Here is a 19,076-nt window from a genome sequence, read left to right on the forward strand (position 1 = left end):
GAAAGTTTTTCTTTGGCGTTAGCCAAATTAAAACCAAGAACTGAGGGAGAATATATTCTGCAACTACACAGAGACTCTTTTAAAATACAGTAAGATTCCCATAGAAATATGGGCAAAAGACCTCAAATTCACAAATGGCCAATAAACACAGGCACACTAGTCTCAGTACTAATCAAAGATACACACAAACTAAAACACATTAAGATTTTTTTCAAAAGCTACCAAAATGGCAAAGATTCTAAATGGCAAGGGTAATAAAAGGATTTTTATCAAATCATCTCATTTACTGCTGGCATAAATATAACTCATGTAAACTTTTAGGTATCTCACACTTGTGTCATACTTATTAAGATGCCGATTCTCTATATGCTGGAAACTTTTTTGTTCTTAGAAAGAAAAAAATGGCATTGAAAATGCAAAAGGATTCATACCTAAGGCTTAAAATTTCCAACAACTTACTGTTTCAAAGCTGCCTTTATGCATCAAATCAATGGGTGGCCGGAAAAGATCTGCAAGGGTAGTCAGTTTCTTATCTATTGCTCCTCCATTTCTTAATTCCTGTTCTTGCCGAACTGCAGCACAGGAGGATAAGGAAATTTCAGTTAGCCAGAAAATAAAAGCCGTGCATCTAGAAATGTAAAAAACATGCATCAACTGCAAGGATTACTGAACAACATGCCTGACCCCAAATGCAAATGCAAATATCTAATGCTGATTCTAAAAACAAACAAACCCCAAAACAAAGCAAGGTGGGGAGGGAGTCTTAAGACTTAGCTGGTGCCCTCAATCCAAATGTAAGGAAGGATAAAAGCTGAAAATTATAGTAGAGTCACACAATGAAAATATTTCCTTTTCATATTCCAAACCAACTTTAGCAGAGGAGAAAACTCCATCTCCATTTATCCAGTTCAATGATCCTAATGTATCTGCCATTTCTAGCTACATTCCCAATCTTCAAAGATTCTGACAGTAAGAGAACACCACCACCTGTTGTCACCTTCTCCTCGAAGTGCACAGGCTTCCCTGAATGACCAGAGTTAGTCTGGGTTCCCTTTCAACTCTTTCCAAAGTTACAAGGCCTATTTGTGCTTCAGTGAGCTCATTACAAATCAACTACAAAATCAAGCATGGTCTAATAGTTTTTCACATATTTTCTAAACAACTTTCCTTTTAAGATTCCATTGCTAAATCAGTACTAAATCCTCTAAAAGAGTAAGGCCAAGAATCTCATTCTGACTTAACTCCACAGAAAGATATAAACCTATTCCAAAAAAATTATAGCCAAAATGTTAATAGTGGCTGCTTTGGGTGGTGTGGCTTTTTCCTGTTCTGTTTTTCAATACACTACAATAATCCATTTTCATTATGGTCATTCCTTTAAACTGACAGCTATCGGGATTTTTTTTTTTTTGGCCAATTATTCAATTATTGTTTTAAGTTGAAATATAGTTGACACATAATATTCTTTTACTTTAAGGTGTGTAACACAGTGATTCAACAAGTATATACATTACAAAATGCTTACCACTGTAAGTGTAGTTACCTTTGTCACCATACAAATTATTACAGTATTAACTGACTATATTCTCAATGTTGTAGTTTTCATCACCATGACTTTTCTTTTTCTGAGAGAGAGTGAACAAGCGAGAGAGCACACTCACATGCATGAATGCAAGCAGTGGGTTGGGGAGGAAGGGAGAAGATGGAGATCGAGAATCTTAAGTAGGCTCCACGCCCAGCATAGCCTGACATAAGGCTTGATCTTACGACCCTGGGATCATGGCCTGAGCCGAAATCAAGAGTCAGACACTTAATGGACTAATCCACCCAGGCGCCCCTGTATCTCTTAATCCTCTTCATTTATTTCACCTATCCTCTCACTCCCCTTTGGCAACTACCAATTTATTCTCTGCATGCAGGAGTCTCTTTTTGCTTGTTTGTTCATGTTTTTTTTTTAGATTCCACACCTAAGTGAAATCATATGGTATTTGTCTTTCTTTGACTTATTTCACTTAGCATAATATCCTCAAGGTCCATACATGTTGCTATGAATGGCAAGGTTTCTTTTTTTTTTTAATGTTCATTTATTTTTGAAGGAGAGAGAGAGGAGCATGAGTGGGGGAGGGGCAGAGAGAGAGGGAGACACAGAATCTGAAGCAGGCTCCAGGCTCCGAGCTGTCAGCACAGAGCCCACCACAGGGCTGCAACTCACAAACCGTGAGATCATGATCTGAGTCGAAGTTGGATGCCCAACTGAGCCACCCAGGTGCTCCAGTTTCATTCTTTTTTGTGCCTAATATTCCATTGTGTAATACCGTATCTTCTCTACCCATTCATCTATTGATGGGCACTTAGGTTGCTTCCATATCTTGGCTACTGAAAATAATGTTGCAATAAACACAAGGGTGCATATTTCTTGTTTTCTTAGGATAAATACCAAGAATTGTAATTACTGAGTCATATGGTATTGCTATTTTTAATTTTTTGAGAACCTCCATATTGTTTTCCATATGCTGCACCAATCTACAATCCGATCAACAGTGCACAAGGGTTCCCTATTCTCCACATCTTTGCCAACCCTTCTTATTTCTTGCCTATTTGGTACTATCCATTATGACTGATGTGAGGTGAGATATCAAGACCTTGGGGGAAACCACCTTTTTCTTTTATTATAGTCAACATTTAAGTGCTCGTTCAAAAGCTGATTAACTTTGTAAATTACCAGATTTCTTACATTTCTCCATCACTCTTATTATTCTATCATCAGTTAGGTTAGCATTTGGAACAATTCAGCTCAAGGGGAAGTTAGTAACAATCACAGACTGAACTCACAATTTCCTTTTAAAATAAGGTATTTCAGGGGCGCCTGGGTGGCTCAGTCAGTTGGGCGTCCGACTCCCGATTTTGTCTCAGGTCATGTTCTCACAGTTTGTGAGTTCAAGCCCCATGTTGGGCTCTGTGCTGCCAGCACAGAGCCTGCTTGGAATTCTGTCTCTTGCTTTCTCTGCCCCTCCCCTACTTGCTATCTCTCTCTCAAAATAAATAAAAAATAAACATAATAAATACATATATAATAAATAAAACTGAAATGAAATAATAAAATAAAATAAAATAAAATAAAATAAAATAAAATAAAATAAAATAAAATAAAATAAAATAAAATAAGGTGATTCCTGGGATATGTGGGTGGCTTAGTCAGTTGAGCATCCAACTCTTGACTTCAGCTCAGGTCAGGATCTCACAGTCATGAAATTGAGCCCCAAGTCAGGCTCTGTGCTCAATGCAAAACATGCTTGGGATGCTCTCCTTCTCTGCCCCTCCCATGCTCTCTCTCTCTAAAATAGTAATAATAAAAAAATAAATAAAAATAAATAAAATAAAATAGTAATAGTAAGATAAAGTAAAAATATTTTTTAAAAATTTAAGGTGATTCGTGGGGTGCCTGGGTGGCTCAGTCAGTTAAGTGTCCAGCTCTTGATTTCAGCTCAGGTCATGATCCAGGGTCATGAGATCAAGGCCCATGTTGGGCTTTGTGCTAAGCATGGAGGCTGCTTAAGATATTCTCTCTCCCCCTCTCCCTCCCTCCCTCTCTCTCTCTCTCTGCCCCCCCCCACCCCCTCCCCAATTCACACACACTCTCTCTAAAATAATTTTAAAAATAAATAATAAGGTGACTCCTTAGATTAATCTTTTTCCTAAAAAAAACAAAAAAACAAAAAACCTATATAAAACAAACCAAACCAGGATCTTGACTTGTAGCAGAGTGTATGGGTGCTTTTCCAACTTGTGGTTTTCTATGTGGGAGAGTGAGGGGAGAGGACAGAAGAGAGAAGAAGGAGGAAGAGAGAGATAATAAACTGGCCCAAGATACCTACTAGTTTCAGTTTGAAAATCTCGGAAACCATCAAATATTGAACGTGCAGGCCGTCGTCTTTTAGGAGCTTTAGGGGAAAAAAATAGAATTGATACAGAAATTTAAACCTTAATTTTGAAACAACTCTAAAAACTTCCTTATCTGCACATCTTGCTTTAAAACACTCATAGATTTATAAAGGTGTCCTCTTCAAAAACTAAAATATTTTAAAACCTTTAAGTCATTCATATACAAAAACTCAACCATCTTCAGCCCAACCATTTTGTTTTACAAATAAGAAAATTAAGGCCCAGTTAAGAGACTTAACCAAACTTATGTAAAAGACAGGAAGAAAGATTTTGAGGAGGACTCCCCCTGGTGATGAAGCTATATACGTGCTGCAAATATCTAATTTAGGTTAGCCTAAGGAATCGGACTACCCTTTAGTTGACACTTAAGTACCTAACTTCTAATCCCTAATATTATATATTCTTAGTGAGTGGATTCACAGAATTATAAACACCAAAAACATTTTTAATTTTGGAAAAAGTTTTTTTCCAGTTACACAATGGTTTAATGAGAGGAAAGTGAACAGAACCAAGGTCTTCTGATACTCAGTCTAGTGTCTATTACCCAATCCTTAAGTATTTTATAGATGAAGTTTAGAAAGCAGTAATAAAAATGTTATCTTCCTATATGCATACGTTCAAATCATTTGCCAGATCATGTATGTGCATTACAATAAACCAGATCATTTATATAAAGTAAACAAGGACACTTAACAATTCTTAAAATATGGGTAACAATTATTAAATTGGCTTATGGCATGCTTGGCCAGCATGTAAACAGAACAATGCTTTGCGTTAATAAATGATAAATTGAGCAGTAAGGTTAGATACAAAGTATAAAAGTCCTCCACCCATGTCAAAGCATCTTCCCCAAAAGTCTGTGTATGTCACTATATAATTCTTTCTAAGAGCAATGGAATAAAAAAGCAAAATGCAGAACCATATATTTTAAAAACTCATTTTTGTTTAAAGTATTATTTGTCTGTATATAATTTATGTACTTTTGTGTATTTATGTTAAAGAATCACAAATTATTTCTAGGAAAAGAGATGTGATTAAGAAAAGGAGAAAGAAACTTCCATGTTTTAGTTCTGTATTGGATTTTATTTATATTGAATTTGTTTTAACCGAAAATTTTAAAATTTAAATACTGCAGTATTTTCTCCTCCCTTCAAGCAGCAAGGAATGTTACTCTTTTCAATCCTGGAACTATTTTTAATCAAGAGTTCCTATTTCAAATGTATGTTTCTGGCAAGAATAATATGGCCTGTCAAATAATGCCTTCTCAAAACTCATTATCAGATACTTTTTAACCATAAATTAAGAAAGTAAGGGTATCAAAGGATAAGGCATAGAATGGCTGCCTAAAAAGAGCATATTATGATTGGGGAGGTAGCATATAAAAGATAGTTTTCTTCTACTTTTAAAACTGCCAAAGGCAGGCCACCCAATATTCTACACTATTTCACACACACATACCCACTCTCTTCCCATTTTAGCCCTTTTCTATTAGGCACCTGATGTCTCCTACTTCCTCTTTTGCTAGCCTTGAACCCAACCCCTTTGATTTCTTGTGCTCATTATCTGCTCCTATTTGTTTCCTCCTCATTTATGCTAAGTCTAACCTAGAATCTATCCCCAGAAAAAAAAATAAAAGGGGCGCCTGGGTGGCTCAGTCAGTTAAGTGTCAAATTCTTGGTTTCGGCTCAAGTCATGATCTCAATGTTACGAGATTGAGCCCTGCATTGGGCTCTGCACTGAACGTGGTGCCTAGTTACGATTCTCTCTCTCCTCCCCCTCCTGCCCTCTCCTCTGGTCACCCTCTCTCTCTCTAAAAAACAAAAACAAAACCCAAAAACCAAAGAACCTCTCCTCAGTCCACACACGACACACATCTAGTACTAGGATCATTATTATAGGCATACCTCAGAGATAATGTAAGTTTGGTTTCAGACTACCACAATAAAGCAAATATCACATTAAAACGAGTCAAATGAATTTTTGAGTTTCCCAGTATATACAAAATTTATGTTTACACTAAAGTGGACCATAGAATAATACAGAATTGAACTGCAAGGCTCTTCTTATATGCGGATATTTTTCAACAAATAAAGTTTTTCTCTTATGATTTTTTAATAACATTTTTTCTCCAGCTTACTTTTTTGTTAAGAATACAGTATATGATATATATAACATACAAAATATGTGTTAATCAACTGTTTATGTTATTGGTAAGGCTTCTGGTCAACCGCAGGCTATTAGTGAAGTTTTGGGGAGAATCAACAGTTATATGCATATTTTCAACTGCTTGGGAGTCTGCTCCCTTAACCCTCGAGCTGTTCAAGGAACAACTGTATATTGTAGTCCATTACGTGTGCAATAGCACTATGTCTTTAAAAATGTACACATTAATTTAAAACATTTTTCTTGTTGGGGCACCTGGGTGACTCAGTCAGTTGGGTGTTCAACTCTTGATTTCAGCTCAGGTCACGGTCCCAGGGCCATAGGATCTAGCCCTACATTGGGCTCTGTGCTAGGCATGGAGACTGCTTAGGATTCTCTCTCTTTCCCTCTGCCCCTCTACCCCAATGGCACCCTCTCTAAAATAAAATTTTAAAAAATGTATTGCTAAAAACTGTTAACCATTGTTGGAGCTTACAGCAAGTTGTAATTTTTTTTTGCTAGTGAAGGGTCTTGAATCTATGTTGATGGCTGTGAGTGATTACAGTGGTTGCTGAAGTTGGGGTGGCTGTGGCAACTTCTTAAGATAATAAAGTCTGCTGCATAAATTGACTCTTATTTTCACAAATGATTTCTCTGCAGCATACAATTTTGTTTGACAACATTTGAGATGAACTTCTTTCAAAATTGGGACTCAATCAAGGGCGCCTGGCTGGCTCAGTCAGTATAGTGTGCAACTCTTGATCCTGATTGAGGTTGTGCGTTTCAACTCCACATTGGGTGCAGAGATTCTTTAAATAAATAAATAAATTTTTAAGAACTGGAGTCAATCCTCTCAAACCCTGCTACTGCTTTATCAACTAAGTTTATGTAATATCCTAAATCCTTTGTTATCATCAACAATCTTCACAGCATCTTCACCAGGAGTAGCTTCCATCTCAAGAAACCATTTCCTTTGCTTATCCCTAAGAAGCAACTCCTCATCCATTCAAGTTTTATCAAGAGATTGCAGCAATTCAGTTACATCTTCAGGCTCTACTTCTAATTCTAGTTCTCTTGCTATTTCTACCGCATCCGCAGTTACTTCCTCCACTCAAGTCTTGAAGTCCCAAAGTCATCCACGAGGGGTTGGAATTACTGCTTCCAAATTCTTGTTAATGTTATTGTGACCACTTTCTATGAATCATGAATGTTCTTAATGGCATCTAGAATGGTAAATCCTTCCTACGAGGTTTTCAATTTACATTGCCCAGATCTATCAGAAGAATCACTGTCTATGGCCTTATGGGATTCATTTTTTTAATAGTAAGACTTGAAAGTAAAAATCACTCCTTAATCCATGGGCCGCAGAATGGATGTGTGCTAGCAAGCAAGAAGACAACATTAATCTTGTTGGACATTACCATCAGAGCTCTTAGATGACCAGGTGTGTTGTCACTGAGCAGTCATATTTTGAAAAGAATCTTTTCTTCTGAGCAGGTCTCAACAGTGCGGTTAAATATTTGGTAAACCACGTTGCAAACAGATGTGCTGTCATCTAGGCTTTGTTGTTCCATTTACAGAGCTCAGGCAGAGCAGATTTAGCATAATGCTTAAGGGCCTTAGGATTTTCAGAATGGTAAAGGAGCACTGGTTTCAACAAGTCACCAGCTACAATAGCCCCAAACAACAGAGCCAGACTCTCCTTTGAAGATCTGAAGCACTGACTTCTCCTCTCTAGCTATGGAAGCCCTAGATAGCATCTTCTTCCAACAGAAGGCTGTTTTGTCAACACTGAAAACCTGTTGCTTAGTGTAGCCACCTTCACTAATTATCCAAACTAGATCTTCTGGATAACTTGCTATAGCTTCAACATCAGCACTTGCTGTTTCCCTTTGCATTTTTATGTTATGGAGATGGCTTTTTCCCTTAAACGTCATGAACCAACCTCCGCTAGCTTCATATTTTTCTTCTGTAGCTTCTTCACCTCTCGGCCTTCATAGAACTGTAGAGTTAGGGCTTGCTCTGGATTCCACTTTGGCTTAAGGGAATGTTGTAGCTCATCTGATCTTTGATCCTGACACTAAAACTTTCTCCATATCAGCAATAAGTTATTTCCCTTTTGTATAATTTGTGTGTTCAATGGAGTAGCACTTCTCATTTCTTTCAAAATTTTTTCCATTGCAGGGTGCCTGGATGGCTCACTTGGTTAAGATTCTGACTCTTGATTTCAGCTCAGGTCATGATCTGTTTGTAAGTTTGAGCCCTGCATCTGGCTCTGAATTGACAGCATGGAGCCTCTTGGGATTCTCTCTCTCCCTCTCTCTCTGCCCCCTGCCCCACCACCCCCCACACACGCTCTCTCTCAAAAGAAATAAACAAACTTAAAAAAAATTTTTTTCCTTTCCATTCGCAACTAGGCTAACTGGAACAGGAGGCCTAGCTTTCAGCCTATCTCAGCTTTCAATATGCCTTCCTCACACAGCTTAATCATTTCTGACTTCTGATTTAAAATAAGAGATATATGACTTTTCCTTTCACTTGAACACTTAGAGGACATTGTAGGGTTATTAGTTGGCCTAATTCCAATATTGCTGTGTTTCAGGGAATAGAAAGGCCCAAGGGAATGGCTGGTTGGTGAATCATTGTATCAACCAAGTCCACCAACTCATAAGGGTATGGTTTGTGGTGCCCCAAAACAATTACAATAGTACAAAGATCACCATGACAAATATAACAATGAAAATGTTTGAAATATTGCAAGAATTACCAATATATAACACAGACACACGAAGTGAGCAAATGCTATTGGTAAAATGGCACTGATAGACTTGTTCAACACAGGGTTACCACAAACCATTCATTTATTTAAAAAAAAAAAAAAAAAAGACAGTATCTGCAAAGCACAATAAAAAAGGCATGCCCATACTCCCACTTGCCTCTTCCATATGTGGTTTCCTGACTCTTCCAAACCATCTGCTATACAGCAAACATCAGTCCTTTGTATTCTCACTCTACTGCCCACATACCAGGAGTGCTGGTCACTGAGGTCAAAGAGGCTAAGCTATAAAAAGCTAATAAAAGATTCAAGAAGAGCTTCATAGAATAGGGGAGTGGGACAGGTAGAGAATAAATATTTAGTAAGAAGAGTGGCACTGCACACATTTCACAAATCCTTATTAATAACTGACTTAAGCGAAGATATCTGGATTTTCAGATCCACTTCTGCATTCTATCTGTTGTTATTTTCAAAGTTCAAATAAATGAAAAAAATTAAAATTCAACCTAACACAGATACATAGTTGTAAGGGGAGGAGTATTTTAATAGTGTTTTAAGATCATTGTGAATATTCTCCTTTGATACTCAACTAGTGGTAGCTTCTTAAAGGTTAGTTGCAGCATGGAATCTAAAATCTTATCAATGAACTTTTCATTATCTGTTCCAATAAAATCCACTGGTCTATGTGGTAAGCAGTCTCTAGGATGGCCCCCAATTTTCCCAATCTTTGATATTCATAACCTGTGTGTGAATATCTTGAATATGGGCAGGATGAAATAGAATGTGAAAGAGGTGACGTGATGGGAGGTCACTTCTAAGATTAGATTACAAAAAGATGGTGGCTTCTATAATGGGCTGCCTTTTATTGCTCTCTCATTTGCTCTGTGGTAAGGAACTGATGTCTCCAGCCAACCAACAGCCACATGAGTAAGCTTAGGAGATCCTCCTCTATTCAAGCTTTGAGATGATTATAGCTCTGGCTGACACCTTGATTACACCCTGTGAGAAAGTCTAACCAAAGACACCCAGCTAAGTCACTTTTGGATTCCTGGACCATAGAAACTGTGAGATAACAAATGTTTGTTGTTTCAGGAAGCTAAATTTTGGAGCAATTTGTTATACATCAATAGATAACTTTTATGCAATCCATCTTACTGTCTGAATAGATCTTTTACCCATGCACAATTTTGTAATATGGTATACTGGTCATTTGAATATATTCGTCACAGCTCTTTCTGCCCATGGGTCCTGTCCCTGTGCTTTATTAAAACCATCCTTTTTGCACCAAAAAAAGAAAAAGAAAAAGAAAAAGAAAATATTTGTTTACTGAGTTATGCAAACATTCCAAACACCAAACATTTCATTATACAATAATAATTTAAAAATCACCATCTGTTAAGGCCACCACTAATCTTATCAGAAAGCTTTTAAGTATTGGGAAGCTATCAAGCTCATAATTATGGATATCAACTTGCTAAAATCCTAATTTCTGCCTGAAAGCTCTTTTTTTTCAAATAACTGGTAACAAATAATGTCAGTTGTTTGTCTTAAAGCAGTAATAGGCTTTTATTCACATTCAAGAAAATGTCTGCCAAATGTCGAAGTCTAAATCACCATAGTTTGTCAGGAATTTTTCAAGTAAAAATAATGTTCCATCACAGAAGCAGCTAGTTTAGCTCACAACTCAAACAACTGTACAAGTGCTTTTCCTTAAAGTAATCACAGTACTTTTCAGTATGCAGAAGTGCTTTATGCATACCCTATTTCATAAAACAGAATGGTTTAAAAAATGTATACTCAGGGGTCAAGATTTAATGAAATTAATTTATACTGCTTCATCAAGCAGTACTGCTTTATTATTATTAAATAAAATAGGAGTTCTTTTTAATTTTTATTGTGAGCGTATAGCAGTGAAGACTTTACAGTTTGGTGCCACTGTCCTGTTTCAATTAAGATACAGCAGTTTGATTCATCATTACTTTTGAACCATCAGTCCAAATGTCAATAATGTAAAAAAGGCAAATAACTTATGAAAATAATTTTGACCTCACATACACCCAGACCACACTTGAAATCAATACCGTCATAAGAAGAAAACAGTACTCCAAAGACCTTTATCAAGTTAATAAGGTCTAATATGAAAGTTAGGACTAACTTCCTAACTATATAGTCATTCTCATCCCCCTGTTTGCTGTGTATCAAACCTGAGGGAAAAGAAGGAAATGGTTCCAAATGGGAACTCTCTGGCCTCTCTACAATGGTAAAACAGCACAGAAATTTATTTCCTGTAGTCTACCCCACTCAGAAATCCTGCCTTATTCCTGGCAATAAAGAAACGATAAAGCTTCCAAGGGCATCACCCCCTCAATTCCAAAATCCATTCATAACATTTATATGAAAAAAATCATGAACAATATTTTATTACTTCTGGTATATTAACAGCACAATGACTGGCTGAATCAAAGTCCAGAAAGCCCATATTATACTTCAATATTCAGTTCTTACAGTTTTCTTCCTCCCATCTTTATTTCTGAATCTAGACAGTACATTCTGTTATTTCTTACTACAGTAAAGTCCAAAGCTGCCAAGTCAAAGATTGCTTTAAAAAAAACTCCAACTAAGGTGTTTTTTCAAATCAAAACATATGGTTTATATCATTTTGTTCATCCTTTTCTTATTTATTTCTTCTCCTTTATTCTAGTTTACCTACAAAACTTTATATAGGTCTATTTCTCTGCATCACTGTTCTCAATATGTACAATATACATTTCTATGACTTTGCCTGCCCAGATTATAACTTTGTTTCCTACTTTTTAATATACCTATTAATGCCTAAAATATTTGGCATGCAAAAGGTAAGTCTTTATTAATCTAAAACTATAAATTTTCTTTAATTCTAATTAAATGTACCATTTTCTATAGTCTCTTTATGCACCCAGATTGATATCACAATTTTTTGCATGGATAAGGTATTACTTTCTCCTTTCAAAACAGGAAAAGCGCTTCTGGAAATTAAGAAAGAGTAAAGATGGATATGGCAGTCAAGTAAGTGCCCCCCAAAACAAAAAATACTCGGAGTCTTTAAATGATAGATTTGTTCCATTACAAGGTAGTAGTTCTTTTTGCTAATTTTCCTATTTTTGGCCTTCCACAACAAATATCAACTTTTTAATCTGGTTCTCTCCTTGGAGACAACTATGCAATTTTCCTGGAGGGAGTACAGAATTATAAGATAAGAATTGACTCTACACTCGAAGTAATCATCTCTGAGTAAGCCTTCATATCTTTTGATAGCTTTATTAAAACTCTAAAGATAACAACAGAGTCCAACAAAACTAAGGAAAAAAAGGTGAACTTACCACCAAACAAAGGTTCTGGTTCCACCAATATTTCCTGTTTTTGAGGAATTGGGGCACGAACTTCTTCTCTATTAAAAGAAGTAGGAAAATATCAAAAGGAAAACTGTTTTCTGCTACATGTTCTCTCTATAACTATTGTGAATACATTCAAATTAACAAGTAACATGAACATCAAACTTAGTGACTTTTAGGAACCATGGTGTTAAATGACTGCTAGATGGTTTCCATACACAGGTCAACTAGAATAAAGTACCTGGCATAGATGGCTCAAATGATTTCTAAAAAAAGAGAACAAGGGTGTCCGGGTGGCTCAGTCAGTTAAGTGTCTGACTCTTGATTTTGGCTCAGGTCACGATCTCACGATTTGTGAGTTAGAGCCCCGCATCGGGCTCTGTGCTGTCAGCGCAGGGCCTACTCCGGATTCTCTCTCTCCCTCTCTCTCTGCCCCCTCTCTCGGTCATGCGCCCTCTCTCTCTCCCTCCCCCCCCTCAAAAATAAATAATAAACTTAAAAAATAAATGTAAAAATAAAAAAGAAGAGAACAGAAAAAAAAATTTTCCCCTTTCCTCCCAAGGTCTTTACCCTAGATTCTTTTCACACACAAAAAAAGGGAGTTTACCAAAAACAAAACAGAAAATCAGACAAAAAAATTAATGGAGGGGCACCTGGGTGGCTGAGCTGATTAAGCATACAACTCTTGATTTCAGCTCAGGTAATGATCTCATGGTTCATGACACCAAGCCCACACTGGGCTCTGCACTGACAGTATAGAGCCTGCTTGGGATTCTTTCTCCCCTCCTCTCTCTGCCCTTCCCCTGCCCAATTGAACACACATGCTCTCAAAATAAATAAACATTTTTTTTAAACTAATGGAAAAATATAGGCATAATAAAAGCAGTATTACATTACTACTGCATCAAACAATACATCACACAGATATATTAAAATAAGCTATATAAACAAGCAGTGAATTTTATGCTAGCTATAAAGATGGTTAACATAGGTATTACCTTGGATTATTTATTAAGTAGACTCCAATACATAGAGCACAGAAAAATTATTAATCTTTTAAAGGCCTATAAACTCTTCAACGTTTATCTCCAAAGAGTTTACTAATGACCTATCTCTTCCAGTAAAAACTACTCATTTAGAAATACTGTAAAAATGGTGTATACTCCTTTAAATATATTTAACTATTTTATAGTTTAAACTCAAATTTTTTTAATTTTTTTTAATGTTTATTTATTCTTGACAGAGAGAGAGAGAGAGAGAGAGAGAGAGAGACAGAGAGAGACAGAGAGCCAGCATGAATGGGTGAAGGGCAGAGAGAGAGGGAGACACAGAATCTGAAACAGGCTCCAGGCTCTGAGCTGTCAGCACAGAGCCCAACGTGGGGCTCGAACTCACAGTGAGATCGTGACCTGAGCCGAAGTCAGATGCTTAACTGACTGAGCCACCCAGGCGCCCCTAAACTCAAATATTAATGTCTACTTATTATTTTCACAGCAAGGAAAAGTGAATTCCCAATTTATTATTGTCCTGTTTACGATGTTAATTTAAGTTAGGCCTATGTTTTTCATTCAGGTGTTTCTAATAGAAGTAACTGAGCTTAAGGCCCTACTTTTGATATCAAAGAACTGGAACTCTAAAACATACTTTATGAAATAAACTATGAATACTCATTTGTCAACAAAAACATCCAACAACAACAAAAAGAACAACTGGCTGGACAAATACAATAAGCCAAATGATGGATAAAGGGCAATTCAAAATTATGTTACGTGTATCAGTCACTGCTCACACAAAAAATTTAAATCATCTGAAGTAATAGACAATGCATCTATAAGAGGAAGAGGAAGCTCTATTAACCCTCTTTCATCAAAGAGAATTAATCTATTATCTTAAGAAAATTAAGAATTTAGAAGACCTCTTTTACCTAAATAAATCTTTCCATGATTGCTATCATTTTACAGCATAAATAAAATTATCTCAATCTAAGAGAGAAAACAATTAATTACTCAGAAAACAAACCTTAAATCTGATGAAATACATCAATTAGGGGATGGATTAAGTAGTAGTCCCTATACAAGAAAACTTGGTTACTACATGTTTGAGGGTATCTGTTCCAAGATTGTTAGCTACCTAACAAAATGAAAGAATGGAACAGAAAAAGGTAAACTGTAAAGAGTGAAAATTATAGTTTAGGAATTAGAAGCCATTATCAAGTGTTAATCAATTATCAATACAAATAATCTAAGTCAAATTATAATGTAATTCAGTAGGAAAAGACATTCATCTATCAAAACTAGTTTTATTTTTATTTTTAATTAATAAATTAATTTTTTTTTAGGTAGGCTCCATGCCCACTGTGGGGCTTGAACTCATGGCCTTGAGATCAAGAGCTGCATGCTCTATTGACTGAGCCAGCCAAGTGCCCCATATCAAAACTATTTTTAAACACATTTAAGAAAACATGTTTTGTATAATGAGAAGTTATATTTCCCCAAATGAGCTGTGAATACCTGTTACTCAAGTTTCTGAAAACTAATCATGTTTTCATATTGATTTCCATGAAAATTTGAGCTATGCTGGGGAGAATGGGATATCAACATCTGAAATACATGGCCAACACTGCTAGGAAAAAACTTTATTAAGTGTTAATAATGATCCCTAAAGTTCACTCTTCATGTGGAAACAATTATTACTCTAGAATCTGGAGCTAGAGGCAACTCTGTCTTGAATGTTATTTAGATTTTTAAATCTATCTCTAATTTAAAAATAATATCCATCCATGTCTTTAGTCTATTCCCTTGGGAATTCCCTCTAGGAATCCCTAGAGGATTCCTCTTGTCTAGTATCTCGTGTCGTAAACACCAAGAGTTATAAAGAAATCTAAGTATTAAAGTCTTAAGGATCTGCATAATTTTGTTTCAAAAATCAATGGTTTTCCTTGAGTAGCATTCATCCCTAGTATCTTCCAAAGACTTGGAATTTTGCCTATAAGGTATTCATTTCAAATGCTCATTGGTATCAAATGTAAAGGGCAAAAAACATCCAAATCTGTTCACCATTAATTCTCAGTCTCTACAGACTACAGTTCCATATGTTAAAGGTGCTTCTAATTTGGGGCGCCTGGGTGGCTCAGTCGGTTAAGCGTCTGACTTCGACTCAGGTCACGATCTCGCAGTCCATGAGTTCGAGCCCCGCGTCACGCTCTGGGCTGATGGCTCGGAGCCTGGAGCCTGCTTCCGATTCTGTGTCTCCCTCTCTCTCTGCCCCTCCCCCGTTCATGCTCTGTCTCTGTCTCAAAAATAAACGTTAAAAAAAAAAAAAAGGTGCTTCTAATGATTAACTACATGTAACTATCTTTAAGGTATAAAGGATTGTAATTATTTTTCAAAAAATTTTCATGGCAATGCAAAACTCTCCTGGAACGATGTAAGTAAATGTAGAATTGGGAAATCTGAGCTGTAGTGGGCTTTAGTTCCATCCATATCTGCGAAGTAATTACTGTGTAGCTTAGGAAATTGGCTATGCCTCTGCTTTCTCATCTGTAAAATGTGGATAGTAATGTCATCCTATAGGCTTCTTTTGAAGATTATGGGGGTGCCTGGGTGGCTCAGCTGGTTGAGCGTCCAACTTCGGCTCAGGTCATCATCCCCCGGTCTGTGGGTTTGGGCCCGCATCGGGCTCTGTACTGAGAGCTCAGATCCTGGAGCCTGCTTCAGATTCTGTGTCTGCCTCTCTCTCTGCCCCTCCCCCACTCTTGCTCTGTCTCTCTCTGTCTCTCAAAGTTGAATAAATGTTAAAAAATAAATAAATAAATAAATAATGACATCCTATAGGGTTATTTTGAACATTAAATAATAGACATGACTGTGCTCTAGAGAATTTAAGGTATATAAGTATAAAAATTTCCACATGACACTTTTTCAGATGCTTTCAACTTTTAATTTTTTCAAAACCACAGAATTAACCTAACTGATAAAAATGCAACTGCGCAATTTAGGCAAGGGGTAGCTCCTAACAATAAATAATAAATTCATACTCTGTGTGAGGTCTGACTGTGGAGACACTTGCTGAACTGGTACTGGGCTCTTCAGCAATTCCTCCACCATCCAAAAACATAGTAACTGCCATCTCCAGATTATTGTTGCAGGCTTCGAGCATATGTTTCCCTACACTTTCACTTGCACCTGAAATAGCAAAAAGAGAGGGAAAAAGTTAAAAAAAGACACCTTCTTATTATATTCAGTTCATGTTAGAATACAGAATTCCCAAGCAAACTAACAGTACTTTTTCCCTTTTAGAATGAATGACTTAAAAAAAAACAAATAAACAAACAAAAAACCCCACCTTGTTTACTTTTACAATGTTGGCTGATTAGTAAATATACAAAGCTAGAAAAGAAACTAACAGCATTAAAATAGTGGTCTTCCTTTACAATAAAACCACACTAAATAAAGCATGTCTTTAAATGGACCAACTACATATTTATTAATAAACTGAAAAAAAAAAAGAAAAATGAAAGACTACATTCTAGAAAATGAGAAACATTTTGTCAGAATGCATTTCAGGCAGTTAGCATTTCTGTTTCCATTAAAAAGAAAGCATTTTTTTAGTAACAACGGAGAGAAGTGAGATGGGACATTTTTGTCAATAATATAACCAAGTCAAAATCTGGTAAGAAATGTCAATCTTCATCATTTAAAACTGGCCCTATCACACATTTATTTATTGGTAAAAGTAAAGCCAGCATAGTCTCTTAGATGCGATATAAACTGGTAAAGCCCTTTACAAAAATTTTTACACAATTTTACAACATGTATCAAAAAGTACTCCTTCCTTCTGACCCAGTAATTTGGGCTTTCTAGTAAAAAAAATACCTATTCTTTTATTTATTCCACATCAAATACTACATGTATAAACACGTCCATATACATGTCTAGTATTGTTTCAGTATTGAAAACTTGGAAACATAAATATACAATAGTACTAGAGTCTAAATTGTAGAATTTATTGCTGGAACATTTCGTGACCATTAAAAAGCATCTCAGGGGGTAACTAGGTTTCTCAGTTGGTTAAGCGTCTGACTCTTGATTTCGGCTCAGGTCCTTATCTCACAGTTCATGAGATCAAGCCCTGCATTGTGCTGTGGGCTGACAGCATGTTGCCTGCTTAGGATTCTCCCTCTCTGTCTCTGCACCTCCTCTGTTCTCTCTCTCTCTCAAATTAAATAAACATTAAAAAAAAGAAAAGGCATCTCACGTTTTCCATCTGGGATGACTTTCCTTCTACCAGAATCATGTCCCTTATAATTTCCTTCTGGGGGGTGTGTATGTGTGTGTTGGGTCTGAAAACATCTTTATTATGCTGTCATTCCTAAAAGACAGTTCTATTTGGATATTCTATTTTCAGGCTGATAGCTATTTTCTCTCAGTAAAGACAGCATTCCAATGTCCTCCGGCTTCTGTTGTTGCTGCTGGGAAATCAGTTGCTAGACCAGAGAAAATCATTTTTATGGCAATCTGTTGTTCCTCTCTAGTTGCTTTTAAGATTTTTTTCTGTCTTTGGTTTTCTGCAGTTTCATTCTGGTCTGTCATGGCTGATTTTGTTTTTCTCCTTGGGATTCACTGCACTTCTACCATGTAAGGAATGTTATCTTTGATCAATTCTGAAAAATTCTCAGCTATTTCTATTTAACAATTACCATACTCCTTCAGTCACACTTATTTCTTTCTGAAACTCCAATAAGATACATGTTAGAACTCTTCACTCTATGGTGTGCGAGTCTGGTTGTTGTTTTTTTTTTTTTTTTAATTTCAGTTACTTTTTTATGATTAGAGTTCTGTTTTTGTTTTTTTCCTAATATGCCTTACCATGTTTCAGAGACCCTTCATATTCACATTTCAATCTTTTTATTTCTTCAAACATATTGATCAAACTTATTGGAATTACTAAGAAAAAACAAACTTTCTGCAGTCTACAGAGGTCATCATCTCATTTCGGCTGGTTCTTGTTTGTTTCTGGTGGTTCTTGTCTTGTGCCATGGTTTTTGTGCATTCTGTGGTTTTTTTCCCTGTGATCTCTTGTGCCTTGGATTTTTAAAGTAGTAGTTGAAGATAAATTCCTCCTAAGAGGATGTGATTTGATACTGAGTTTTTTTGTTTTGTTTTGTTTTTTTATTGTCAAGTTAGTTAACATACAGTGTAGTCTTGGCTTCAGAAGTAGAGTCCCATGATTCATCACTTACATACACACCCAATGCTCATCCCAACAAGTGCGCTCAATGCCCATCACCCATTTTCCCCACCCCCATCAACCCTCAGTTTGTTCTCTATATTTAAGAGCCTCTTAAGGTTTGCTTCCCTCTCTGTATCTTATTTTTCCTTCCCTTCCTCTATAGTCATCTGTTAAGTTTCTCAAATTCCACATGTGAGTGAAATCATGTAACTTTCTCCGACTGACTTATTTCACTTAGTGTAATACTCTCCAGTTTCATCCACGTTGCTACAAATGGCAAGATTTCATTCTTTTTCATTGCTGAGTAATATTCCATGGTGTGTGTGTGTGTGTGTGTGTGTGTGTGTGTGTGTGTGTGTGTGTATCACATCTTCTTTATCCATTCATCAGTTGATGGACATCTGGGCTCTTTCCATACTTTGGCTATTGTTGATAGTGCTGCTATAAACATTGGGGTGTATTGCCCCTTTAACTACATTCTTTTTATTTTTTGTTAATGTTTATTATTTTTGAGAGCGAGACAGCATGAGCGGGGAGGGCCAGAGAGAGAGGGAGATACAGAAACAGAAGCAGGCTTCAGGTTCTGAGCTGTCAGCACAGAGCCTGACATGGGG

General features: G+C 36.5%; 1 protein-coding gene across 2 annotated transcripts in view; it reads right to left on the bottom strand.

Moving 5' to 3' along the window:
• Positions 1-19,076, bottom strand: part of UBXN7 (UBX domain protein 7) — a 57,572-nt gene that overhangs the window by 22,085 nt on the left and 16,411 nt on the right. The window contains exons 2-5 of one of the 2 annotated variants that reach the window (XM_003991742.6): positions 16,268-16,415; positions 12,220-12,287; positions 3,876-3,941; positions 460-572 (exon numbers count right to left, since the gene is read on the bottom strand). In XM_003991742.6, the coding sequence (XP_003991791.3) occupies positions 460-572; positions 3,876-3,941; positions 12,220-12,287; positions 16,268-16,415 (395 nt within the window). Of the gene's footprint in view, positions 1-459; positions 573-3,875; positions 3,942-9,020; positions 12,182-12,219; positions 12,288-16,267; positions 16,416-19,076 lie in introns of those variants that run through there. The other variant, XM_045037089.1, reaches the window with a different exon arrangement.

Source organism: Felis catus, chromosome C2, assembly GCF_018350175.1.
Source record: "Felis catus isolate Fca126 chromosome C2, F.catus_Fca126_mat1.0, whole genome shotgun sequence".
Lineage (NCBI taxonomy): Eukaryota > Metazoa > Chordata > Mammalia > Carnivora > Felidae > Felis > Felis catus.